Source organism: Orycteropus afer, unplaced genomic scaffold, assembly GCF_000298275.1.
Source record: "Orycteropus afer afer isolate SDZICR_OR568_19922 unplaced genomic scaffold, OryAfe1.0 scaffold00339, whole genome shotgun sequence".
Taxonomy (NCBI): Eukaryota; Metazoa; Chordata; class Mammalia; order Tubulidentata; family Orycteropodidae; genus Orycteropus; species Orycteropus afer.
This window is the reverse complement of record NW_006921926.1, coordinates 2,085,919-2,113,391: the sequence shown is the minus strand read 5'-3', so window position 1 is coordinate 2,113,391 and position 27,473 is coordinate 2,085,919. Positions and strand designations below refer to the sequence as shown.

The 27,473-nt window shown below is 41.7% G+C and overlaps 1 protein-coding gene across 1 annotated transcript in view; it reads right to left on the bottom strand.

The window, feature by feature from the left end:
- TPH2 (tryptophan hydroxylase 2) overlaps positions 1 to 27,473 on the bottom strand; it is a 167,719-nt gene that overhangs the window by 110,220 nt on the left and 30,026 nt on the right. Inside the window, exons 6-7 of the mRNA XM_007952465.2 lie at positions 16,974 to 17,170; positions 10,023 to 10,158 (exon numbers count right to left, since the gene is read on the bottom strand). Of these exons, the coding sequence (XP_007950656.1) occupies positions 10,023 to 10,158; positions 16,974 to 17,170 (333 nt within the window). The remainder of the gene's footprint in view (positions 1 to 10,022; positions 10,159 to 16,973; positions 17,171 to 27,473) is intronic.

The following is a 27,473-nucleotide window of genomic DNA, read 5'->3' as shown; positions in this document are numbered from 1 at the left end:
TCCTTCCGAGGAGTGGCTGGTGGGTTTGAACCGCCAGCCGTCTGGTTAGCAGGCAAGTGTCTTAGCCACTATGCTACCAGAGCTCCTGCTCATAGTATAGTGTCCCATAAATTCAAAACTTGTGGCTGGGAAGGGACTTAGGATTTTGCAATACACAAGGATTAAAGGGAGATTTACTGAGTATTTTGTCTGTGTAGAGTATTCCTAGAAGGCTGCAATAGAATCTTGGTAGCAGGTCACCTCTGGGGAGGGTTGCTATTGTTATGTGCCATCAAGTGAATTCTGACTCACAGTGACCCTATAGAATAGAGTAGAACTGCTCCATGGGGTTTCCTATTCTGTAATCCTTACAGGAGCAGATTTTCAGATCTTTTCTCCCAAGGAATATCTGGTGGGTTCAAATCATTGACCTTTCAGTTATCAGCCAAGTGCTTAACAATTGTGCCACCAGGTGTCCACAGGGAGGATTAACTGGGTATAAAGAGGGACAGGAACTCAATTTTCACAGCATGCTTTTGTTCCCTTTGAATTCTCAACTCTACACCTATCTATTCATAAAATAATAATTTTTAAAAAGCAAACGAAAGATTTAAAACCCACAAAAAGTAAACAACAAAAAATCTCACTGCCGTTGCATTGGATCCAACTCGTAGCGACCCCTCCTTGGGTTTCCGAGCTAGTATTGTGGAATTAAAAATGTAAATACGAAATTAGAAATGTAATACTTAATATAGTTTTGCAATAAAAGGCCACTATTAAGGCCAGCAAAAGGGCAGGCCCCAGTTCCAGGAACAGGGGCAAGGCAAGGATGACTAAGCCCTGAACTCAACCATACCATGTAATTGGAGAATTCAAACTTAAACTTACCAATCAGCTGTACTCTCTCTCTCTGACCACCCCCTTGTAGTTTTGCCTTTAAATACTGTGTAACTTTGTTGCTGGCTGCTCCACTCCTCTGTCCCCGCATGGGATATGAGTCAAGCCCCAGCCGCTGGAACTTCGAATAAACTCCTCCTGCTTTTGCATCAAGAGACGTCTTTCGTGAGTGATTTTGGGTGGCGTTATCCCTGACTTGGGTTGGGGGAGCCTTGGTGTAGGGGAACCCAACAGTATCACTACGGAAGTAGACCGCCCAACCTTCCTTCTGAGGAGTGGCTGGTGGGTTTGAACCGCCAGCCTTCTGGTTAGCAATCAAATGCCTTAGGCACTGTGCCACCAGAGCTCCTACAAAAAGTAAAGAACTTGTAAATTAACATTCCACCATTTGTCTGTTAGCCTGTTGTATTGTGGCACCTTGCAGGTTGCTATGATGCTGGAAGCTATGCCACCAGTATTTCAAATAGCAGCAGGGTCACCTGTGGTGCACAAGTTTCAGCAGAGCTTCCAGACTAAGGTAGACTAGGAAGAAAGGGCTTTGCAATCTACTTCTGAAAATTAGCCAATGAAAACCCAATGGATCACACAGAACATTTTCCAATTTGCTTTCTCTGAACACATCATCAAGAGAGATCAGTCACTAGAGGAAGACATCATGTTTTGTGAAGCAGAGGGCCAGCAAGGGCAAACAGACCTTCAGTGAGATGGAGTGGCACACAGTGGCTAAAACGATGGACTGGAGAGATTGTGAGGATGCTGTAGGACAAGGCAATGTATCATCTTGTTGTATATAATGTTGCCAAGAGTCAGAGTTGATTCCACAGCAGCAAACAACAAGTTAATGTCAGTGAACCACAAGTTTCCCTTCTCTGACTTAGCTTCCTCTTGTCAGTGTAATTACAGGAGTTGGGGAAAAATGAAAACACTCAAATCTGTAGTGGGAGATTTCAATTCACATCTGAACTCTGACCCTTGTATCTATAACTACAGGTAGTCCCCAACTTACTATGGGGTTCTGTTCCAGCGACGCTATCATAAGTTGGTTCAGACATAAGGCCAATATGTTGTGTTGTTTTGTTTTGTTTTGTTTTTAGTGTTCATTGTTATGGTTTTTTATTATGACTATCTTTATAAATCTGATCTTTGTCTTTTGGAGTTGGCACGAGAATGATAACATCAGCAAATTATGTGCCACAGCACTACATGTAATACATATTACTAATGATAAGATGGACAGAAAAACAAATGGGCAGGTCATAAACATAGTTCTTCATAACCTGAATGCATTACATGTCAGGGACTACCTGTACCAAGGAGCATCTTTATCTAGAGGTTCCCCTAGCACCTCAAAAACCAAGTCCTCTTCTTTCCTCCACAGTATTATGAGAGTATTATGAATATTCTCTGTCATTATTAGAAATAACTAGTCATTTAGCTTCCCTATCTAAAAATCGTAGCATTACTTTAAGGACCCTGTTCTCTCCTCATACCCTTTAGAATAACAAAATTTTGTTAATTACATCCCTATTACATTTTACAAATAGATGTCTTCCTGTCCTATCCCACTGAGCTTTTCTTTTATAGTTCTTCTTCACTGGAATATGAGCTCCCTGGCTGGTTCTGCTAATACCAGCATCTGGTCTGTACTCCATGCATCCTCCACCCCTGCCCTTAGTCATCTTTCTCAAATACACTTACCTAATCATATTTAAGAACCTTGGATGGCCCTCCATTGCCTCCAAACTCAAGCCCAAATGTCATAGTTTGATAATAGCCCTTTGCAATGTGACCTGGAATCCCTAGGTGGGACAAACAGTTATGGCCCTCGGCTGCTAGCTGAAAGGTTAGAAGTTTGAGTCTACCCAGAGGCACCTCACAAGACAGGCCTGGCAATCTATTTCCAAAAAGTCAGCCACTGAAAACCCTATGGAGCACAGTTCTACTTGAAACCCAGTAAAGTCAAAACTATTTCCCCCACCCTGGTTAAAACAGATAATTAGAACAGATAGGACCCTGAATGGGAATAGATAAGTGAACTTAATTATCCTCAAATATTTCCCCACCCCAGTTAAGACTAATAGGATCCCAGTTGGAGACAGATGAGTAAACACATAGGACCCGGTTGGAGACAGATGAGTAAACAATAAGCTCGGTCCCTTAAGAACTAAATGGAACAAAAAACATTCTTTCCTGCTATTTCCTTAGGCACAGGTGATAAACGGCCTTAATGTGTCTTAGAAAACAACTTGAAAATTAACTCTGGCCTGTGGACATGCGTAGTGGGAAGAGAGGAACAAAGTTACTGGGAACTAACACTCTCCCCTCTGCCTGAGCCCCAATCAGCTGATGACAGGAAGCCAGTGTGACTCATCCTGTATGCAAGCCCATTGGATCAAAACGCTGCTGTCCCTTTAAACCAAGGCAAAGGTAATTTCAGCCAATCGTCAACCATCTCACGCCCAAATTCCTGAAATTTTTATGAATATGCATAACCCTCTCTTCTGAAACATACAAAACTGTAATTTGATGGTGTTTCAGGAAGTCAGATCTGAGTACGGACCCCTCCCTCCTTGCATTGTCGCTTTGCAATAAATAATTTTGTCTGCTCTTAATCACTCAGTGTGTAAACTGTCTTGGCCTGACTGCACACCAAGCAGGGACCTGGGTTTGGTTCTATTTCATACTCACACACACGAGGTCTCAATGAGCTAGAATCAACTTGGTGGGTAACTGGTTTTAACAACGTGTCCTGAAGATATATGTCATCCTTAACGAATACATATTTCATCCTAACACAGAACCTGTGCTCTAGCTACTATACAAGCCTTGCTTATTCAGGCCTCTTTGTGCCTCCTCATCTTTGCATTTGCTCTTTCTCTGACTTAGAAAGCATTTCCTTTCATACCCACCCTGGCTTGTCCAAAAACAAAATTCCTATTCACCCTTCTAGACCCTGCTCACTTTATACCTTCTCTGAAAAGCTTTCTGGGACTGCCCCCTCCTCTGTGTTGCTCTAACACTGCACACACCCTGATTATAGACCTAACCACACTCTTTCATAATTCTTTATGTTCCTATCTCCCCTGCTAGAATGTGAGCTGCTTTCAAAAGTAGCAACTATATTTTATTCATCTTTGAATCCACTGCACCTCCCTCCTAGCATTGCACATAAATGTTTGCAGAATGAATTGGCTGAAAGTACTTTGGTAAAAATGTAACACATTATCCCAAAATTTTATAGACCTCTGTGGCTAAAATCTCATTTCTTTGCCTTCTTTCTCTGCATACCTATTGGCAAGTTATGGCAGGTCTCAGGAGGGCCAGTTATTCAAAGGGAACTAACAAAGTGCCTACTATTTGTAAACACAGCCATTTATAAACCCTCTGGGCTAGATTTAGAGATTGCCTTTCTAACTCTGACAATGCTCTTTTGAGCACTCACTTCACTTTAAGAAGCATTTCTTTTCCAAATGTCTGGAGTCCTATAAGTAACTTTGTTTACCCTGAAAACATTTTCAGGGAATCTGGAAGAAGCTGAAAACAATGTAGTGACCCTAGAGGGAGTCACCTAGTCAATGGGCCTCATCCAGCCAAGGATGGGGGAGGGAGGGAGAATAGATTTTGGAGACTGGCTGTAATCCCTGCACACCTTAGCTGTCATCAGCTATTTAACTGCTTGTATCTCCAAGGGCTCTCCACTCTCCAGTGAATGGGCATCCCAGGGCAGCCCATTAATCACAAGATTATTCAAGTAAAACAGCATCCAATGAGCAAAATGATAAACTGAGTTGTCTGAAGAACAGCGGGTAACAAATTAGGCAAGATTAGGGCTAGACGCTCATCTGAATGGGGCCCAAGGACATAGAGACCCAACAACAGCTCACCGAGCCCAAGCAGGCTCCTCCAGCCTCAGGGTCTTTGCATCACTGTTCTCTCATCCTGGAGAGTTCCTCTCTCAGATGTTCACGTTCAGGACATTGCTCAAATGTCACTTCCTAGAAGCTCTCCTGTAGGCCCAGTCCTAGAACAGCACCTCCCTCAGTCTACATCTCTTTACCCTGCCTTATGTGCCCTCCTAGAACTTACTGCTATCTGACTGTTTATATGCTCATTGTTGTCTCCCTCATTCATCCCTGAGGGCAAGGACATTGTCTTGGTCCTAGACAATCCAAACACATGCTAAAAAAAATTTCTCCACAGATTAGGGAAAAAAAAAAAATTGGCAATGACATATTGAACAAGGGGATAATCTCTAAAATTTATAGAAAATTTAAACACCTTAACAACAAAAAGACTAATAATCCAATTTAAAAATGGGCAGAGGGCATGAACAGATACTTCACCAAAGACATTCAGGCAGCTGTCAAATGCATGAAGAAATGCTCGGCATCATTAGCCATTGAGAGATATAAATCAAAGTAACAATGAGATCATCATCTCATCCCAGTACCAATAGCAAAGTTCAAAAAAACAGAAAACAACAAATGCTGGCAAGGGTGTGGAGAGACTGGAACCCACACACTGCTGGTGGGACTGTAAAACGGTACAACCACTGTGAAAAAACAGTAATGCAATGCACTGCCGTCATACTGCCGGAGAGTTGGATCCAACTCATAACAACCCCTCCTTGGGTTTCTAAGGCAGTATCACTACAGAAGTAGATTGCCCAAGCTTCTTTCTGAGGAATGGCTGGTGGGTGTGCTTCCTTTAAAACCTGGAAGTAGAAATACCATATAATCTCGTAATCCCATTACTTGGAAATAAAAAGGAGTTCTGGTGGCATAGTGCCTAAGGCATTTGACTGCTAACCAGAAGACTGGCAGTTCAAACCCACTAGCCATTCCTTGGAAAGAAGATTGGGCAATCTGCTTCCATAGAGATACCACCTCAGAAACCCAAAGAGGGGACACTATGAGTCGGATCCCACTCCACAGCAGTGAGTGTGGTTTGGGTTTTGGTAGGAAATAAGAACCATGACTTGAACAGATACATGCATGCCCATGTTCATCACAGTAATATTCACAACAGCAAAAAAGATGGAAACAACCCAAGTGCCCATCAATGGAGGAATGGATCAACAAACTATTGTACATATACTATGCAATGGTAAAGAACAATGATGAATCTGCAAAAGATGTCATAACATGGATGAACTTAGAGGTCATTATGCTTAGTGAAGCTAATCAATCACCAAAGGATAAATATTGTATGAGGCCATAATTGTAAAAAATCAAGAACAGGGTTTCACAAAAAGAGAAATATTCTTTGATGGTTACCAAGGGAGGGTGGGCAAGGGAAGGACCACTAACTACAGGGTCAAAAAACAAAACTCAAAATCACAGCCATGAAGTCGATTCCAACTCATAGCAACCCCCAATGGGTTTCTGAGGTGATAAATCTTTACAAAAGTAAATTGCCCCGCCTCCCTTCTGCAGAGGCTGGTGGGCTTGAACCACCAACCTTCTGGTGAGCAGTCAAATGCCTTAGGCATTATGCCACCAGAGCTCTTTAACTAGATGCAGACATATATTAACTTGGGTGAAGTGAAATAAAGAAATAAAATAAAAAAACAAACCCCTCAGGTCCTCCTCTGCTCAGGAACTTGCCCTGGTTCTCCACTGCTCATCCCTCCACACCAAAAAAAAAAAAAAATTCTGACTCCTGGCAACTCCACGTGTGTCGGTAGAACTGTGCTCCACAGTGTTTTCAATGGCTGCATTTTCAGATGTAGATCACCAGGCCTTTCTTCTAAGGTACCTCTGGGTGGACTCAAACCTCCAACTTTTCTGTTAGCAGCCATTTGTCCCACCCGGGGAATGCAAAGACACAGTCATCTTTCAATAAGTATTTGTTAAATTAAAGAAGAAAAAAAAAGAATACAAAAAAATAATGTATTACAGGGAGATTGTTCTCAAGTAGTTTACGATTTCAAGGAAGATGGAAGGCACCAGTTTAAAATGTTAAAAACCAGTATGGTTAAATCCATGTAACAGACGGATAATAGAAATGTCAACAATGGATTCTCTGAGGAAGGAGTGTTGGGCCTAGGATGGTAAGAGAATGTTTGAGAAGATGTAAACTGCACCAGCCCTGAAGGCACTGAAAAACTCAGCAAGCATAGGAAAAGGGCCAGGGCACCACCCAGGGATTTGTACGATTCTTGTAAAATGAGGCCAAATTACTAACACATGGGGTTCACAGCTTACCCCCACCCATGATAGAGAAGTACAGCATTGCCCTTTAACTTCTCTTCCCACCCTTACCCACCCACAGAGCAGGAAGCAAAGAATAAAAGCGCCAAAGGTGGATTCTCTCCAGGAAAGCTGACAGAGCCAAAGCAGCATCACAAACCCTAGCTCACTCTGGAAGTGATAGGCAGGATGGGAAGCATGTTCAAGATGGTCAGAGCCTCTTGTGGAAACAGAGCATAGCACAGATTGCACACAGAGTTCTGAGTTAAGTGATGAAGAGAAAGACCAGAGGAGGGAGGCTGATTAGTAATGAGTTGCTCAGGAGTGTATGGTGGTTCAGTGGTAGAATTCTCACCTTCCATAGGGAGGTGAGGTGCACAACCACTACCTGTCTGTCAGTAGATTCTTGTGTGTTGCTATATGGTGCTGAACAGGTTTCAGCAAAGCTTCCAGATGAAGACAGACTAGGAAGAAAAAGGACTGGCATTCATCTTTTAAAAATAGTCCAATGCGGATAGATAGGTGGACAGGCTAAACAATTAGGTATGTCTAAATGGGGAGTGTATCCAAGATCATATATAGGGTTGGCAGACAATGGTCCTATAAGTTTATGTGAATGATCAGAATTCCCAGGTGTATAGAAGAGCCGACAAGGGGCAAGGTTGTGGTCACTGCTTGGTCACAGCCAGCTACCCAGAGCGACCGAGTAGTTGAACCTGTGGGCTTGGGACCACAGTCGCAGGGGACATCAAGCTCAATTGGCATAACATACTATACAAAACATTGTTCCACCTCCTACTTTGGTGAGTAGCAACTGGGATCTTAAAAGCTAGCAAGCTGCCATCTAGATGCAACGATGGGTCTCTCCTCGTCAAGAGCAAAGAAGAAAACCAAAATTAATGGAAACAATCAGTTCCTCGCGACTGGTACACCATCCGATCTGCAACCTATACAACTATGAGACCAGAAGAACTAGATGGTGCCCAGCTACCACTGTCATCCACTTGGAAGGGATGTAGGAGATCCTGCATAGAGAGGGAGAACAATGTGGAACAAAACTCAAAATCATTTGGAGGCAAAAAAAAAAAGAAGGTGGGGACCAGGTTTGCTGGTCCAATAGAGCCTGGGGGAACCACTGAGACCATGGCCCCGAGCTGCCCTTCAGGTCTGGAAGTGAACCCACACCTGTGGTTTCCAGCCAAACAATGTACAGGCATGTGAGTTAAACATTTACCTCAAGTAGACACACGTCCTGGAGAGAACAATCATGGGAGAAGGAAGGGCTGCTTATGCACAGGGAGACAGCTCAGTGGGCAGGAGAGTATGGAGGGATGGACACTGGGAAGAGGTAACTATGGGGAGTAAGTGGAAGGGGAGCTGTTGCATTGTGGTAAACTGTGGTCAATGACATGAGACAAAGTATATGTGAACTGCTGTATGGAAAGTGAATTTGCTCTGTAAATCTTCACCCAAATCAAAATAAAATAAAATAATATAATAAAAAAAATCAGCCAACGAAGACCCTAGGGATCACAACAATCTGATCTACACTGATGGTGCAGGAACAAAAAGGGAGCAGATTTTGTTCAGTTGTGTATAGGGTCACTATAAGTCATAGGCCAACTCACTGGCAGCTAACAATAACATGCAGTATGTACATGAACCTCCTTAATGTGTGGCTTGGCTGTGCCAACACTTACTCTATCCTTCTGTACCTTCATTTTCGTATCAGAAAATTGTAGTAACAATAAAAATTACACCATAGGGTTGTCATGAGGATTAAATTAGTTCATTAGAGCAGTACCTGGCATGCAGTGCTTGTTCAACTGAGTTTATTGTTATTATTCTTATTATTGGAATTTTGGCATCAACTTTGCTTCTCTAAATGCCATATGGCTCTAAAGCTGTTCTATGTAGATCATGGCTTTATAAAAATCATACTTTCTATGACAATGTCATCATTGTCTGTCCAAAGCAGAAGTTTCAGTGTTGGGCATAAACTAGAGAGACAAGCTGAGCTAAACTGTCAGAGCCTTGTATACCCAGATGAGGTGTCTGATCTTTATTTTACAATACTTGAGAGCCACTGGAGGTTTTCAATGAGGCTTTCATTCTTTGACATGTGTGGTGTGCCTTTCACTGGCTAGGAAGATGGAATGTACTGGAGATGGAAGAGGGCCTAAGTCACTTTCTTTTTCTTTTTCTTTTTTTTTGCAGGTTCATTCTGCAAAAGTTTATCCAGTCTGTTTTACACTTAACCCAATAACTCTCTCTCTCTCTTTTTTTTTTTTGGTCTACTGTTTACTTTTTTTTTAAGAGTTTGTTTTAAATTCAACGTTATGTGTACATTTAGTTTCACTCTCCATTTACCATCCCAACCCTAACCCAGTCTCCTCCCTTCCCTGCCCAGTAACCCTCCCACTGTGCCCCCCATACTCATGCACTCCTGTTTGTCTTGCATTTCCTCCATGTGAATGTTGCCCCTCTGGTGCTCCGTGGTCCATTGCTCTAAGGGATGTATTACCATAGAGTATGTGGGTGTGTTGCCCTGAGTTGAGTGGTCTGCGTGTACATCTTGTTAACTATTGGGCTGAGAGCCAGCCCCTGGGAGTGAGTTTTATTCCAGGCCCAGAATGTATCACAGGGCCATAGTATTGGGGGTCTCACCAGACTCCATCTGACCAGTAATTCTGGTCATTACTGAGTTTTTGGATTTTGTCCCATGTTCTTCCTCCCACTCTATCCAGGATCTCCATATTTGATCCTTTCCTGAGTGGTTGGCCTTGGTAGCTGGGTACCATCTAGTTCTTCTGGTCTTGAGGGCCAGCATGTCCTAGGGCTGATTGCTTCCAAATGCCCTTGTTTGTTTGTTTGTTTGTTTGTTTTGTCAATGTAAGCATTGACACTGCAATGGGATGATCTCAGTTCAATTGGGTGTGGAATGTGGGTACTTACGGTTCTGGGGTGTAGAGGGGGTCTGAGCCATGCCGGATGTACTGAGTACAATGGAACACTCTGTAGGCCAGTCCTGCCAGAAAGTCTCGTGGACTCAGGTATCCAGCCACTGGCCTCACCGTGAAGCCAGACCTTTCTAAAGAGTCAACAGAAAGAAGCAATTAAATATGAATCCACCAGCACTTGAGTGCCTAAGCAGGGATTCCATTATTTACAAGGATGCTCTAGAAACAAAGTAATCAAGGCACTAAAACTCTTAACAGTTGAATGACATATACTGTTAGCTGTTATCATGTTTGAAGCTCCTGGTTCTAAAATATACTTGCAAATGATGGTTTCCAGGGAAATGAGATATTCATTAGAATGGAAAGAAAGGTAAAAAGATATTGAAGGACTTAAATTCAAGAGCCATATATGTCAAGAAACCTCCAATAACAGGAAAGATATCAGAATGACGTGACCTGCAATCTTTCAAAACAGAACACACTTAGGCAATCTACATGCATTCTATGTGCATGTCTTCAGTAACACACAGGTACCAGAACCCTTCAATAGCATCTTGGGATCAGTTTACATTGCAACTTTCAATTGTCAATACCACCTAACCCCTTCATTCTACAATGTTGTTTTCTGTGATGTGAAAGCAATCATATCAATTACTGCAATTTGAAGAGGTAGGTAGACTACAGCTATACATGTTCTGTTGGTTTATCATAAGTAGAAATAAACAAGTAGAACACAATAAAATACATTCAATGGTTCTATACCACTAACTCAGGCTGTGGGCCAACAGTGTTTTCGGTGTCAGGCTACCTAATGCTTCCTCTCATGCAGGCCCAGAAAACTTAAAACAAGATCACAGTTCTTATCCCTGATGCCAGCATTGTCAGACTCCCAATCCAAAAAGCTCAGCTCATTAGGAGAGCACCTCAAAATTGTCAGAAATAGTTTTAAAAGGCAAGAACCAATTAAGCTTATAAAAAACACGTTCATTCTTAACTTTCTGGTACCTACATGGAATCAACACTGATCTCCTGCCTCCTCAGACCCAGATTCTACCAGCATCCTATTCATCCCAAAAGCCTTCACTTTGAATTGTTCACCACTGAGTATCAAAAAGATAAGAATATTTTCTTCTATTTCTGGCTTCTTTCACTTAAGTCAGTGTGTCACACATGTGGAACACAAGAACCAGTACACACAAGAACATTTTTAATCTTTAGATATCTCATTTGAATTGATATATATTTTTATGTGAATTAGGAAAGTATATGTAACTATCACATCAAGAATTTTTCATTTGTAGAGTCACTGGGTGGTATAAATGGTTAACATACTCAGCTGTTGACTGAAAGTCTGGAGGTACAAGTTCACCAAGAGGTGCTTCCGAAGAAAAGCTGAGTGATCTGCTTCTGAAAAATCAGACACTGAAAACTGTGTGGAACACAGTTCTACTGTGATGCACATGGGCTCACCATGAATCAGAATCGACTCAGGGCACCTGATGGTTATCGCTTTAAAAGTTTCCTTTTTAACCGTGTTTTAAAAGGGCATCAGAAAGAAATCATAATAATACATACACTTACATTATGCTTGCTATGTGCTAATGAGTATACAAACTGAGCTCCCAGCAAGCAGTTCATCAAGGATTTGTGAAATATAATAATAGCTAAGACTTTGCTATGCTTAATGTGTGTTAGGCTTTAAAGTATGTATCAATTATTTTCTTCCTCACAACCATCTTGTGAGGGACTATAATTATTATTGCCACTTACAGAGGAAGAAACTGAGGCACAGAGAATTCATCTAAGGTCAGTCAGATAGTAAGTGGCAGAACAGATTCAGTTTAGGCTTTCTGTGTCTGGAATCCATGCTCCTAACTGCAATACCATACGGCTTCTCATAAAAATATTAAGTAATGTTGGCGTTGGCACAGTGTGTGAGGCATTTGTCTGCTAACCAGAAGGTCGGCAGTTCAAACCCACCAGTTGCTCCGTGAAAGGAAGATAGGGCTACTTCCTTGGAAACCCAAGGGGGGTTGCTATGAGTCGGAATTGACCCTACAGCAGTGGGTAGATTAGCCTTGTTAGACAGATGTGGCAAAAATCATGAGCTGGTATGCTAATTACTCAGGTCTGAGGGATAACACAGTAAAAAGCAATCCCCACTATGAGCTATCAAGCCCATGATAAATATACAATATGTGTGTAACTCTGCAGAAACAGAGAGGGATGTGACAGGGACAGGGTGATTAAAGAGAATATAATCTAGTTAAGCAACATAAGACATGATGTACAGTCAATCCTAATTATTCATGGATTCTTTATTTTAAAATTGGCACACTTACCAAAAAACTCCCAAATCAGTACTCATATGGCTCTCATGATCATTCATGGTCATTCATTTAGGGACAAAAAGTCTGAATTGCCCAGCATGCATGTTCCCAGCAGAGGTAGGACAAGCTGATATTCTGCCTTCTTGTTTCTGCTCACATACTATATCCAAGGGTACTTTTTGTGGTCTATTTAGTGCCAAATGTTTCAAATTTTTGTGCTACTTGTTGGTGATTCCACTGTTTAAAATGGCCCCAAAGCATAGTGCTAGAGTGCTGTCTAGCAGTGCTGTCTAAGCTTTAGTGTTCCTAAGGATGGGATGTGCCTTGTGAAGAACATACATGTTAAATAAGCATTGTTCAGGTATTGGTTATCATGCTGCTGGCTGGAGGTAAAATGGTAATCAATCAACAGTATATATTAAATAAGGTGTCTTTAAACAGAAACACACACAAAACAAGGTTAGGTATTGATCACTTGATGAAAATTTTGTGATCAGAGGCTTCCATACAGAGGCTAACCCTGTATTTCATGGCTTCCAACCAGTTCTTTCAAGTTAGAGCTCCTGCTAAGAATTTCCATTTCCACCCTAGATATACTGAATCAGAATCTACATCTTAACAAGACCCCCAGGTGATTACATAAGGAGCTCTGGTGGCATAGTGCCTAAGATATCTGACTGCTAACCAGAAGGCAGGTGGTTCAAACCCACCAGCCACTCCTCGGAAGGAAGGTTGAACAATCTACTTCCGTAGTGATACGGTCTGGGAAACCCAAGGAGGGGTCACTATGAGTCTGGTCTGACTCAACGGTACATAACAACAACAACATATACATATACATAAGAATCACCTGGGGGTCAAAAGCCTCATCTGAGGATCTTGTTAAAATGTAGATTCTGATTCAGTATATCTAGGGAGGAAACACATATCCTCAGTAGGGGGTAAAACTGGAATAAACCAGTCCAAAGCCCTGCTCTATTTCCCCTAGGAGCAATGGTTCAGTGTTTGCAAGTTTATAAAACACAACTACTATGAATAATGAGAAATATCTGTCATTAGTTACTAAGTAAGTTATACTGACCAGTGGTTCTCAATCTCTTTTCTTTGGTGATAAATACAGTGGGTGATGAACACACTTGGGAGCTTCCACCATGGCCGTAAACACAGTGCTGAATGTGGTTCTCAGCGTAAGACTAGCTGTAAGACCATGTGCTCTCACTCTGATATAAACATGATATATAACAAAGTCAGAGAGGATCATGGTGACTGGACTGGTCAGTATTCATGGAGGAGGCAGGACTTACCCTGAGTCTTAAAGAATGAGTAGAATTTGAGTAGGTGGAGATATGGATCTCCTAGCAAAGAGCAGAGCCTAAGCAAAGGTATGGAGAATCCATAGCTAGAGCAGTAGGTATGTGGGTGGCAGTGATAGCAGGGGACAAACTTGGAAAGCTGGGCCAGAGCCTTGAATTCAGAATCAACAGTTCAGAATTCATCTTATCAGCAAGGGTCAGCAAACTACAGCCCACAGGCTAAATCCAGCTTGCCATCTATTTTTGTATACTCTATGAGGTAATAGTTTTTACATTTTCAATAGTTACCTTTTACATAGTTATATTACCTATTGCCATCAAGTCATTTTCGACACATGGTGACTTCATGTGTGTCAAAGTTAAACTGTTCCATAGAGATTTCAAAGGCAGATTTTCAGTAGCTTGCCAAGCCTTTCTTCCAATGTGCCTCTGGGTGTACTTGACACACTAATCTTTTGGTTGGCAGTCAAGTTCATTAATGTTGACACCACCCAGGGATTTCAGAGTTATATAACTATCTACATAATAGCCTAGATATTGGCTCTTGGTCCACGTTGTTTTTGTTGTTATGTGCCGTCAAGTCGGATCCGACTCATAGCGACCCCTCCTTGAGTTTCTGAGGCAATATCACTACGGAAGTAGATTGCCCAGTCTTCCTTTTGAGGAGTGGCTGGTGGGTTTGAACCGCCAGCCTTCTGGTTAGCAGTCAAGTGCCTTAGGCACTATGCTACCAGAGCTCCCAGAGTCTAAAATTTTACTCTCTGGACCTTTACAAAAAATGTTCACCAACCCCTATAAAAACAATAGGGACCCACTGGGGATTTCTGAGCAGAGACACCAGGAAGAAAAATATATTTTAGGAATAGTAAGCTTTATCTGGAAGCAGTGGGCAGGAGAGTAAGAAGGAGAAGATACAGGGGTCAAGGTTGTAAAATGATTGGGACCTCAACTTGGGTGGTGGCAGTGAAATGGAAAGAAATGAGCAGATTCAGAATGATTCACAAAGTCAAAAGTGTCAATAGTTGAAGACTGTGGTAGGGTGACTAAAAGAAACAGAAAAAGAAAAACACTCACTGCCATCAAGTTGGATCTGACTCATAGCAACCATTCCTTGGGTTTCTGAGGCGTTATCACTGCGGAAGTAGATTGTCCAACCTTCCTTCCAAGGAGTGACTGGTGGGTTTGAACCACCAGCCTTCTGGTTAGCAGTCAAATGCCTTAGACACTATGCCACCAGAGCTCCTTGGGTAACTAATGTCCCCCCAAAGATGTCCATGTCTTTATAACTAAAAATGTTACTTTATATGGCAAAGGGTCTTTGCAGATATGATTGAGTTAAGGATCTTGAGATGGGGACAGGATCCTTGATTAACCAGGTGGGACCAATGTAATCACAAAAATCTATATATGAGAGAGGTAGGACAAGCAGAGTCAAAGAATGAGATGTGACAACAGAAGCAAAAGGCCGTGAATCCTGTGACTACAGGCAGTCCCAGTTTATGAACATCCAACTTACATACAACCTGTAGCTACAAACCCACCCCCATAAAGCCTATTATATTAAAAATTCTAGGTACATACAAACATTTGTAATAACAAACAGGTGCTATTTTGCAGCATGCATCAAAACATTATTATTATTACTGTATAATTATGTTAAAGATGTTTCAACTTATCTCCAAGTGTTTCTTTAAAGCTTTTTATGTATGGGAAGGTACACTATATATTAAGACAAACATTTGACTGATGTTAGATACAAACCACACCTAACTGTTCCAACTTACATACAAATTAAATTTAAAGACAGATTTAGGAATAGAACTCATTCATAATCTGGGGAATGCCTATTTGTGTCAGCAGCAGCAATAGGAAACCAATACAGAGACTTTTTGGATATTGGAGGGATAGGGAAGAATAGGAGTGCAAGAGGAGGAGTCCTTAGAGCAAACCTTGATGAGCCCAGAGAATAAAATGTCACTGATAGAAGCAGGGAAGATGGGCAAGGAAGCCAGCTGCAGGAAAGGAGGTAGGCAATGATGTTTTTGCTTTTAGAGCTGTTGCCTACTGAAAAGGGGGAAGAGAGAGAAAGAACAGAGAACCAAGCACTTAACTACAATGAAGGACAGAAGAGGAAGTGGTGTCACCATGAAACTTTGATCCCCTCACAAAGGTAAGAGGTCAACTAAATTTCCGTATGTGCTGTTAGGCAGAAACATGGCTGGCCAGGCAGGTGAATGATTGAGCCGGAGGGAATTATAAGAATTGGTCAAGCAAGGAGGTGCCTGACCAGAGCCCATACCAAACCCCAGCACATAACCCTTGCTTATGAAAGACCCCAGCACCTGACTCTTACTCACAAAAGCCCCCAACCATTTCCTGCCCACTATGTCAATGAAGTGCTTCAACTCTGCTTCCTACCCCCATGCTAATAGGGTACTTTAACCTTATTGGTCCCTGTAACACATACCCTGCTCTCACTCCAGTCCTCTAAGAACCAGGAAGAAAATCACTATAAAAAACCCTTTCCTTCACCTGGGCAGTGCAACTTCTCTGGCCCCTCTCAGGGACCCATAAACCTCTCCCGGGAGCACAGAATAAAAACTTTTCTTTAACCCCCTTTTGTGTATCCTCTTCTCCTTACTGCAACCTTACAGGTGCTATGTCAGGAGCATCAGTGAAGAGAGTAACCCTACAGAGGAGGTGAACTTGAGATGACTGTACACCAACCGGAACATCAATAATGAGCACAGCCTCAGCACATGATTTCTACTTTAAAATGTTGACTGACTGAGAGTCCCCAGAGAAAAGTTACTAATGTTCAACAGTATCCATATTTCTTCATCTACTATATAACTGTTAACAAAGCAACAAGTGAAAAGGTACCTCTGGAACCACTCCATACCTATGTAACCCTGGCAGAGTAATTCTGGGCTGAGGAAAAGCTCAAAGGTGAACAAGTTATAAATATCCTTTGGGGTGTAACATTTATAACCACTTACCACAGAGACTTCCCCAAGTCCCTGAGCCATGGAAGCAGCTGAGTCAATCTGCCCTGTTCAGAATCCACCTGCCTCTGCTTCCATGGTGACCACAGGTAACTGTTGGTTCAGTGGTCCTCTTTTTAAATTCCTGTTGGCTAGGAAAATAACTCACTTTTCTTTTGTAAAAAAGTCCATTGCTGTAATATACATTCTAGAAGGCAAGTAAGGATGCTTTTATAAAAAAGGGCCATTGTTGCAAAGTATGTCCTTGAAAGGCAAGTGAGGATAATGGCCAGGAAAAGACACCTTGTGTGAGACTTACCTTTCAGAAACAAAGAGACATCTTCAAGTTGAGGCACATTGTCCTCCCTGTAGCCACAGTATTTAGTCAGCAGAGGGAAGTTTTTCAAATACTCCCGGCAAGCATGAGTGGGATAGAGTTTGGAGAGCTCCCGAAACACAACGCCCCAAGTTTTAGTCTCTTCCTCTGTATACTCCACCCTGGGAATGGGCTGACCACTAGACAGGGGAAAAGAAAAGGAATAAAATTAGTTTCGGATCACTGAGATAAAAACCAAAACCAAACTCACTGCTGTCGAGTCAGATCCCACGCAGTAGTGACTCCGCCTTGGATTTCTGAGGCCGTATCACTACAGAAGTAGATTGCCCAACCTTCCTTTCAAGAAGTGGCTGGTGGGTTTGAACTGCCAGTCTTCTGGTTAGCAGTCAAATGCCTTAGGCACTAAGCCAACTTATTGCCTATCCCAACTCAGATTCTTGTAAAGTGGACTCCCTGAGTGTTTGAAAATATCACTGGGTTTTATTTTATAAAGAAGCTCTGGTGGCATAGTGCCTAAGGCATATGACTGCTAACCAGAAGGCTGATGGTTCAAACCCACCAGCCATTCTTCAGAAGGAAGGCTGGGCAATCTACATCTGTAGTGATACTGCCTCGGAAACCCAAGGAGGGGTCACTAAAAGTAAGAAACCACTCCAAGGCAGTGAGTTTGGATTTTTTTTTATTATTATTATTATTTTATAAAGTAAATGCTAAGCCTTCTAATTTTGTGTGTGTGTTACACTTCCACATAAATGATTTGATTAAATTAAGTTATATCTTCACATATCCTTATGGAAATTTGATAAGATTTGTGTTCTTAAACTGGAGCCAGTAACAAGTTAGATTCTGGATCATAAGAAAGCGATTTAGGTACAAAGCTGTGTTCTGAGAAACTTGTCTGCATCACCTGACAGCAGTAATAAATGGATGTTGTCTCTTGAAAATAAAAGTGCCCTGTGGATTTTCTTTGTCCCTTGCCCAGACTCACCCCAATCTCCAAGTGTAATTTTGAGATTATTTGTTCAGTGCAAAATGTCTGGGAAATTCTAAAACAATATGTTGAATTTAAAAGCGAGCATTTTTCAAACCATAAAATAGTATTTATTGCATGTCATGCCGAGAAGCACACATGTTAAGCCCTCTTGGTTTAAAGCAGGTGCTGGCAAACTTTTTCTTTAAAGGGCCCTATATTAAATATTTTAGGCTTATGGACCATACAGTCTCTCTCACAACTACTCATCTCTGCCTTTGTGGCTCAACAGCAGCCATAGACAATATATAAATGAATAGGCCTAGCTATGCTTGAATAAAACTTTATTTACAAAAAAAAGGCAAAGGACCAGATTTGGAAGAGTAGTCTGCTGGCCCTGGTTTAGACTATGGAAAGATCATTCTTGATTGGATTAGTCAGGGAGAACTTCCTATAGGAGACAAACTTTAGAAGAACCTTGTTGGCCAGGTAAGATCTGCTGGTTCCCTGACAAAAAAAAAAAAAAAAAGAAAGGTGAGGATGAACTGATGTTCTAACAACAGCCAGCAGCTATGGACACAGCCTAATAGAACCTGGGATCAGGAGAAGGAGGGGAATATGGGCATGTGCTTTTGCAAACTACGGTTTGAAGGATCAGAATCTGAATTTCGCCTCTGATGAGAATACCTATTCTGGAAGTACAAGTAAAGTTGTACCTGCAGCATACCCCCACTGCCTGCCCCGGCCACTCATCAGAAAGTCAGCCCCTGCAGCCAGCAAATACACACATGATATGACACACAAAAAACTAGGCATTCTACCTCTGCAATTTTTATAATCTAGCCTCTCATAGGCAGTCCCCATAGGAGCCCATGCATAGCAGCAAAATGGCACTCTGGCTTGGCACAGATGCAGGGCACCTCCAAAAGGCTGGGATCATTTAGGAGCTCCTACTGAGGTAGTGAAAATTAAAAGGAGGACAAAACCCAGATTTGGCCATCAAACAGAATCCCCCACCCCCAACCCCTCTACATATTTCAGTTGCTCTAGTCAAAAGACTTCCTGTTTAAGTTCAAACCCAAACTGGGTTCCCACTGCCCCAAACTGTGTATGTGTATACATACATACATAATATACCTATAATTAACTGCAGTACATGAGGTATGAGGGAATACCGTGTACTGAAGAAGAAACCAGAAAGTAAAATTTGCTTTCTCTAAGTACCAAAACTAGGGTTGGTACAAACCAAATTAGAACAAGATTAGCCTTGTTTAAATTTGGCTGTTGATAGCAAATAAAAAATTACAACCTGCCAAATATTTGCTGGGAAAATCAAAACTGCTAAGACTTGGCATCTGGGATGAACTTAGAATGAAAACTTAAAATGGAAAAATGAAAATAGAAAGGATGTAGGGAATAAGTATATAAATGGCCTGCCTCTGGCTCCAGAAAATTCTGCTCAATCAATGTGAGTCGGGTAAGCCAATAAAGCTAATAAGAGCTGTGCACACTCAGAAGATAGGAAAGCTATGAGGCTGAAACAATAAATGAAATATTGAGAAACCATTTGAGAAGAATCGTTAGGTCAAACTTTTCCCTTCGATATCAATTTGCAAACACACAGCATTTCCAAGGGGATCTGAATGTAGCTAATGGGACAAGTGAAACCAACAGAAAGAGAAGGCATATCAGTTAGAGTAGGAGGAAGAGTTATGCAGTCTGTGACTCAATAACGAATTTCCAGTGTTGCAAGCTTGGGAATATGGATGGGTCGTGTATATTCTCATCTGTTTCCACTTGTCTGCTCTGCCTGGGTAACTAACTACTCTGCTGTTTGAGTTAATGACTGGTGCAGTGTCCTGCTGCTACCCTGAACCCAGGTGAGTCAGACACTGATCATATCAAGCGATTTCTCACACCACCCAACCCTTCCTCTTGCAGTTAACTTTCTAAAGGTATTTAAAAATCAACTTCATTATAAAGTAAAGGCTAGTTATAGTCATTCAAGGTCTATTAAAAATATCCAAAATATAATACAAAAAGAAGAAGAAACTTCCCATTTTTCTATGTAGTAAATAAAGGAATAGAATATATATAAGGTTACATGTTTTTCATGAATTAACCTATTTGATTCTCAAAAACAACTCCACAGGTAGCTACTATTACTATTTCTATTTTACAGATGAGGAAATAGACACTCAGAGAGGTTCAGCTATTTGCCTGAGATCATGGAGCCAGGCTTAAACCCAGTCAGTCTGACTCAAGACTGGGGGTCACCTTATTTGACTTGTATATACTAATTAAACAAACATTTATTCCAGCCACCAATTTATTTCTAAATACCAAACTAAAATAAGAATATTAATGTACATGTTCTTATATAGACAATCTTCTATGCAGTCATACGTAATCAGGACACTAGCATGTCTTTGTATATCATGTAAAGTACTTTCATATTTATTCACTCATTTACCCTTTTCAGCCACATTATGAGGAGTGCTGGGTTCCCCAACACAATAAGCGTGTGCTTGGAGACCTGGGAAAGCATGGGCAGTAACATATTTGTTTAAGATTTTGATATTAGACATTTGGGAAAATAAAAATAGTAATCATGGGGAATATCAGAATATATGCACTTCTTTGTATTTATTATGGCTTAACATTGGAGGACTGTGTATATGTATGTGAATTACACATGACAAGGGCAACAGAGGGGACGGCCTAACCTTTCTGGGACCTAGCAGGGTATATATCACTTTCTTCTATTTTAAAAAAGAGTTACCATCAAGTCAGTTCCAGCTTATGGTGACCCAGTGTGTGTCAGAGTAGAACCGTGCTCTGTAAGGCTTTCAGTGTCTGATGTTGCAGAAGCAGATTGCCCGGCCATTCTCCTGAGCTGTCTCTGGGTGGACTCAAACATTCAACCTTTCCATTAACAGCAGAACATGTGAACTATTCACACCCTCCAGGGGCTCTGCATCTATGCATAGGGTGCTCCGTGAGAGTCAATTATAAGGGCGGCAGATACCAGCAAGAAGTGGGGATCCAGCATCTCACTTCCCAACTTGACCCTTGCTGAGGAGCAGGCCCTTTCTAGGGCAACCACCAAAGTGGAACAGTGGAGAGATTTTCTTTGGGAGAATGTTATGGAAGCCTAGGAGTATAGCAGACTATGGGGGAAAAGAGGGGACAATTGACATGTGCCCTCTGAAGTTTGAGGTTCCTATGAATGGAGAGCCTAATGCTCAGAAGGATCTAAAAATTTCTGTGGGACTCAAAGTGATATGCCTAGAAGGAAGATGGTAAAATCTCACTCCCAACCAGTTTCCCTCAGTTTTCTGGGGGCAAAGGAGGATTCCAGTGATTCCCATCATCCCTCATGACGAAGCACTGAAGGGCAGGAGCATGACACCTGCCCAAACTGTGGTGTGCCCAATGTGGAGCAGGTTCTTTTCACATACTAAAGCATGACCACTGACAAGGACAGAGGAGGCAGATCACACACTGCAGGAGTGGAGGTGGAGGAAACGGTCCCACCCATCAAAACTGCACATAACACTATGCAGAGAGCACGCCATAAGAAAGATCCATCTGAACTAGATTGCATGCAGCCAGAGGCCTGCCCAGAACTGACATTGCAACAATCAGCCTCCTCCCTCCCTACCTCCCTCCTCTCAACTCCCATATCCAGAGGAACCAGGTTCTCAAAGAGAAGGGAAGAAGGTGTCTCAGAAGCAGAACAACCTCTCATCCTGCCCTCCCCCCAGTCACAGTCATTCCAAAAAACTAGGGGGTGGGGAGCAGTACACATTGAATCAAGTTTGAGATTATTCTTTTTTAAATGAACAGGACTGGCTCTTAAATACCCAAATGAGACTATGCTAATAATTGAAAATGACAGGAAATTAGATGTTGCTAAGGAAATTTCTTCCCAGCAGGAAAGTAGGATCCAACACAATACAGTCAAAAGCAAGGAGAGGGAAAAATAAAAACCATTTTATGTTCATATAATCCCCAACAAGATGAAATTCTTCAACAAACTAATTATGTGAATATTATAATCAGATATCTGGGGAGTCTCCTTCATATCTAAGGAGTCTCCTTCGTTTACAGGGAATTAGTTGGGATACTGGAATTCTCAACAACTACTGAAATTATTACCCATGTACTCACAAATTCCTGATTCACTGGAGAAAAACAGATGTGGCTTTCAGTAGTTTCCATCCACCGCCAAAGAATGGCAAACGACGGATTTATCAGCACAATAGGGAACAGTGTTCAGTGAGGGCTGTACTAGGAAAATGCCAAAATGGCCATCGTGGGGATTCAGGCTTGACAATAGGAAAAACTCCCTGGCAGAATATGTTACTCAGAGATGACTAAGAACTCTCTTTGGAAACACTGAAGGCTGTGGGAGGCATCTCTCTGCCTGGGTAGTTAAATCCCAGTCTTCCTTGAGATGGGATGATGCTGAAAAACCCGTCCTGTCCCTGCAGAGAGGAGGGAGTAGAAAGTGTGTAGACAACATAATTGGGGGCAGGGGGCAGACACAGTCATTCTCTGTTCAGTCCTGAGCTTGTTAGAGCAAAGTTGTTTTAAAAATTCATTTTTGACACTGAAATCTAGGGACATCCACCCCACTGAGACTGGAGTTGTGGGAGTTCTTTCTGCAGTCAGATGAATAAGCAACAATGCTTTCGTTTTATTTAACTATTTGATCTTCTCCTCTAGCCGGTCCAACGGCAAGCTATTTTTCCTACAAATATTTCATTTTAATTTAGAGAACTGGAAAATCTGTGATTACGGTGATATGTCTTGACTGCCTCCTGGAGTCCTTGCTGCTAGAATTCCTGATATGAGGTGCAATTTCTCTGCTTGTGTTATCTTTACAGGAACTCCAATGTGGGGAAGCAATTCACTTATTCAGTGGAGGGAGAAGGGGCAGACAGACAGCATAGTATTTGCATCAAGATGGTAAGACTAGCTGAAATAAATTCAACACATATCATGTTCTTTGAAAACAGTTGCATGTCCTTAGTGGCAAGGACCAAACAGAGCAGAAGATAAACAGAGAATTGGTTAAGGGGACCAGTGAATCTGACAGAAACAGGAATGAACCGTTTTCTATTTTATTTCATTACATGTTCCTCAGGGCAGGAGACACCTCACTTATTAGAGCTGTTTATCTGCCTAGAGTAGACTGTCCCTCTCTGCCTCATCTTTTCTCTCCTTTCCCTACCTTGGGTGTTTCTCTATTGATTGACACTTCCACCTGGGGGTTACAGACAGGAACTGAGCAGTGAAGTGCAAAATCTATCCACTTTGCAGTTCATTGGCAATTAGCAGTTCCTTTGAGGGTTTGGACAGGGCCTTTGAGAAAGGTTATGGGAACATCAAGGCAAGAGGGCCCTATCTTTTCTCCTTCTTGACTTAATTGACACCTGAGCTGCATTTCTTAATGAGCACACTAAATTCTGCATAATTTCCAAAGAACGCAAGCCCTGGTTGTGCAAAAATTATGCACTTGTCTACTAACTGAAAGGTGATGGTTAGAATCCACCTTGCAATCTGCATCCATAAAGATTAACCAAAAAAACCAAACCCACTGCCATTGAGTTAATTCTGACTCAAAGTGACACTCACTAGGTTTCCAAGGCTGTTGCCTCATCTTCCTCCCTCAGAGCAGCTGGTGAGTTTGAATAACAACTCTAAGGGACAGTTCTACTCTTGTCACATGAGATTGCTATGAGTTGGAATTGATGTGACAGCACCCAACAGTAGGTGTGCTTAATCCCTTTCTTTCCTATCCAGGAAAGCACATAAGAATACAAGAGAGTGAGGTAAGCAGGATTTTAACTTTTTTTTTTTAAAGCATAACCTTGACTCTGATCTGAAGTAACAAAAAAAGAGAAACATTCATCATTCATCAAATTTACTGTTATTACCAAAAAAAAAAAAACCCACAAAACCCATGACCACTGAATCACTGTAGACTCGTAGCGAGTCTCACTGGGGTCCAAGGCTGTAAATCTTTACAGAAGTAAATTGCCCCATCTTCCTTCCAGAGCAACTGATGGATTTGAACCAACCTTGGTTGCTAACCAAGCTACTAGTTAGCAATAAAATAAATGCCTTAGGCACTGCAGCACCAGTGCTACTGATTGTTAACAACCACTTTTTATATACTTCTCAACACTGAGGTGTAACACTAGCATGTAGAAATTTCCCTCAGTACTTGATGACTCTCTCTCACTCTCATAGCCAGTGACTTACACCGTCACCCAGCTGGTTGGTACTACATTCATGAAAAAATATCACCTGCAGCCAGGTGTCTTTAAAGAAGGCCATATATTGGATAAGCATTCAACAACAAGGTTGCCATACTTCTGTAACTGAACAAAATGGAGTTGATGAATTCCAGCACAATGTGCTGGAAAACAAATGTCATTTTTTTCTACTGATTTCTGCAAGTTTGTGAGAAAAGTCTGGGGCTCCTGCATATGATAAAATTACGCTTCAGAATGGAGACCATAAAGGACACTTAATAACTATGATAAGACATTATCAGAAATACCCAGAAAAAAAAAAAATATTCACAGTATTACTCTGTTGAATCTATCCTCGCATTAGAATGTATGCTCTGTGAGGGCAGGGATTTTTGTTGTTTTGATCATGTCTATGTCCTTGGCACCCAGAACAGAGCCTAGAATAATATTTGTTGAATTAACAACTCAACCAACCAGGCTAACACAAGTCATAAAATTAAAATGTTGAGAAAAATTATAGTAGCACATTAGAAAGTCAGGGAGATGTGTGTCTCTTAGGTCACCCCTGCCACATAGTGCCTAAAGCATTGGACTGCTAACTAGAAGGCTGCCAGTTCAAACCCACCAGCCACTTCTCAGAAGGAAGGTTGAGCAATCTACTACTGTAGAGATACCCCCTTGGAAATCCAAGGAGGAGTCATTATGAGTCAAATCGACTCAATAGCAGTGAGTTTGGGATTTGTTTTGTTTTGTTTTGTTTTATGAAGAAAGCAACACCAAAGACTTTGAAATTGTAATAAATTTTCTGGTAACTTTCAATTATCCCTATGTACTACTTACTTTACATAGAAGTTTTTCTCTTTTCTAATGTTCTCAACTCAGATTTCTGGCCCATCTAGACATCTTCACCCAGTCGTACTTGTAGCCAAAATTATTATACGAAAAGAAAGCAGCATATATAAACCCAAAGGGGCATAAATGTTCAAACTTGATTAAACACAGAGGTATTTCTTTGCAGGTAGACACCTTAATAATTAAACTTTTAAATAGATATTCAAGGTCACAAGTCACAATGATTTAATTCTATTCTTCAGAAAAGGAATCTCACCAATCAGAACAGATACTTATCGACTGTGGTAGTTACATTTGTGTATTAGCTTGGCTAGGCTCTGGTAGCATAGTGGCTAAGACACTTGCCCGCTAACCAGACGGCTGGCGGTTCAAACCCACCAGCCACTCCTCGGAAGGAAGGTTGGGCAATCCTACTTCCATAGTGATACTGCCTCGGAAACTCAAGGAGGGGTCGCTATGAGTCGGGTTTGACTCGACAGCACATAATAACAACAACAGCCTGGTTGAGTGGCTGGGCAGCTGAATGTAGTTATTCCCCATGGTGAAAATGGTAATTAACTCCATGGTGCAATCTATTGGAGCAGCTGCTTTAGGGATGGTGTCTGCTTCCTATATATAAGGAGAAGCCTTGGGAAACAGTCGCTAGCTTATGGCACGCTTGAACTCTGCATGTAGCTGTGTTGTTGTTCAGCAGCCTTCCATGCTGTGCCAACCTTGGGACTTTCAATAGACTTAAATTAACGGCCTGCCATGTGGTAGGTAACATTGGGACTGTGCCATTTTATTTGTCGACCATGGGCTTGTTAGTCTCAACAGCCAGTAGTTGCCTGAGTGAAGAGATGCCTCTAGCTTCAGTGGGCAGGGAGCAAGAGGCAGAGCTGAAGCCAAAGGTCGAGGGGCTTTCACACAGCCCCTAGAACCTGGCACTTTGAACTTGGACTTAAAGGCTCCAAACTGTGAGAGAATTAACTCGTGTTTGTTAAGGCCATCCCATTTGTGGTATATTCTTGTCAGAAAGGCACTAGGTAAGCAGAACATCGACTATTTGAGTTAAACCAAGATTCCAAGTCTTCTGACAAAATATGCCTTGAAGAAGGCTCATACGGTGAAGAGATTGGAAGGTTCCATATCTGCTAAGCCACACATAGTAAACGTACAGGCACAAACACATTTTCAGCTAGTCCCCTAGGCCAATCAGGTAAAGTGCATTTCTGATCACATATTTTATTTGATTTTGCAAATGAGTTTTGTGCACATGAATTTTCACAAATGAGTCTATGAGCCCTAAGGAGCTTTTCAGATGATAGCAAACAAAAACGTTAGTTTGTTTTGTTCCGATTGTTAATATTGGTGCTGCCTTTACCAGAGACATAATGAAAATAAACTACTGCACCTATGGAGCTTCGGGGGCCTTGAAGTTTCAACTCCTGGAAATTATTTGTTTTTATTTGTCCTGTGCACCACAGGGTAGGGCTTCCCACCATTTCCTCACCTTGCAGAAAGCCCTCTTCGCATTCTAGAGGAATCATTTTCATCTGTGAAAATGGCCATGAAATTAAATATCAACAGCAACAACAATGGGTCTACCACCCATCAATATGTACATGCACAACATATCCAAGGAGGTTGAATTCAAAGAACACCATACAGAAGGGAGCTAAAACTCCCAGTCAACAACGACAGCTGGCAATCTCAGACCACTGGCTGAGAAGACACGAGTTAAGACTCATTAACAAACTCCAAACACATCCGATTCAGTCCAATATATCCTACGTCTTGGCCACCAGGGACCAAATATTGATAATTACTGAGTCCTGGCCTTTTTCTGTGGTGGAAGAGGGAATGCAGTTACCCTAGATGGCCCTACAAAAGTTAATGACAGCATTTGTCCATTCATCCATTTAACTGAAACAAAATTTACAATGTATTTAACATTGTATTATAACTATAATATAATATAATTATTGGAAGGAAGGATGGGCAATCTACTTCTGTAGTGATACTGCCTTGGAAACCCAAGGAGGAGTCACTGTGAGTTGGATCTGACTGGACGGCAGTGAGTTATAATGGATTATACCTAATAATGCTCACCTGAGACCAAAACCAAGCCAGCTGTCATCAAGTCTATTCCAACCCACAGAAACCCCATGTTTCAGAACTGTGCTTTCTGAGCTGTAAAAAGCTGGGCCCTTTGGGAAGCAGATCTCCAGGCTTTTCTTCCAAGGTGTCTCTGGGGAAATATGAACTGCAAACCTCTGAATTAGTAGCTGAGAGCTTATCCATTTGTACCAAGCAAGAACTCCTAATGCTCACCTTATGTTGTTGTTGTTGTTATGTGCCGTCGAGTCGGCCCCGACTCATAGCGACCCCTCCTTGGGTTTCCGAGGCAGTATC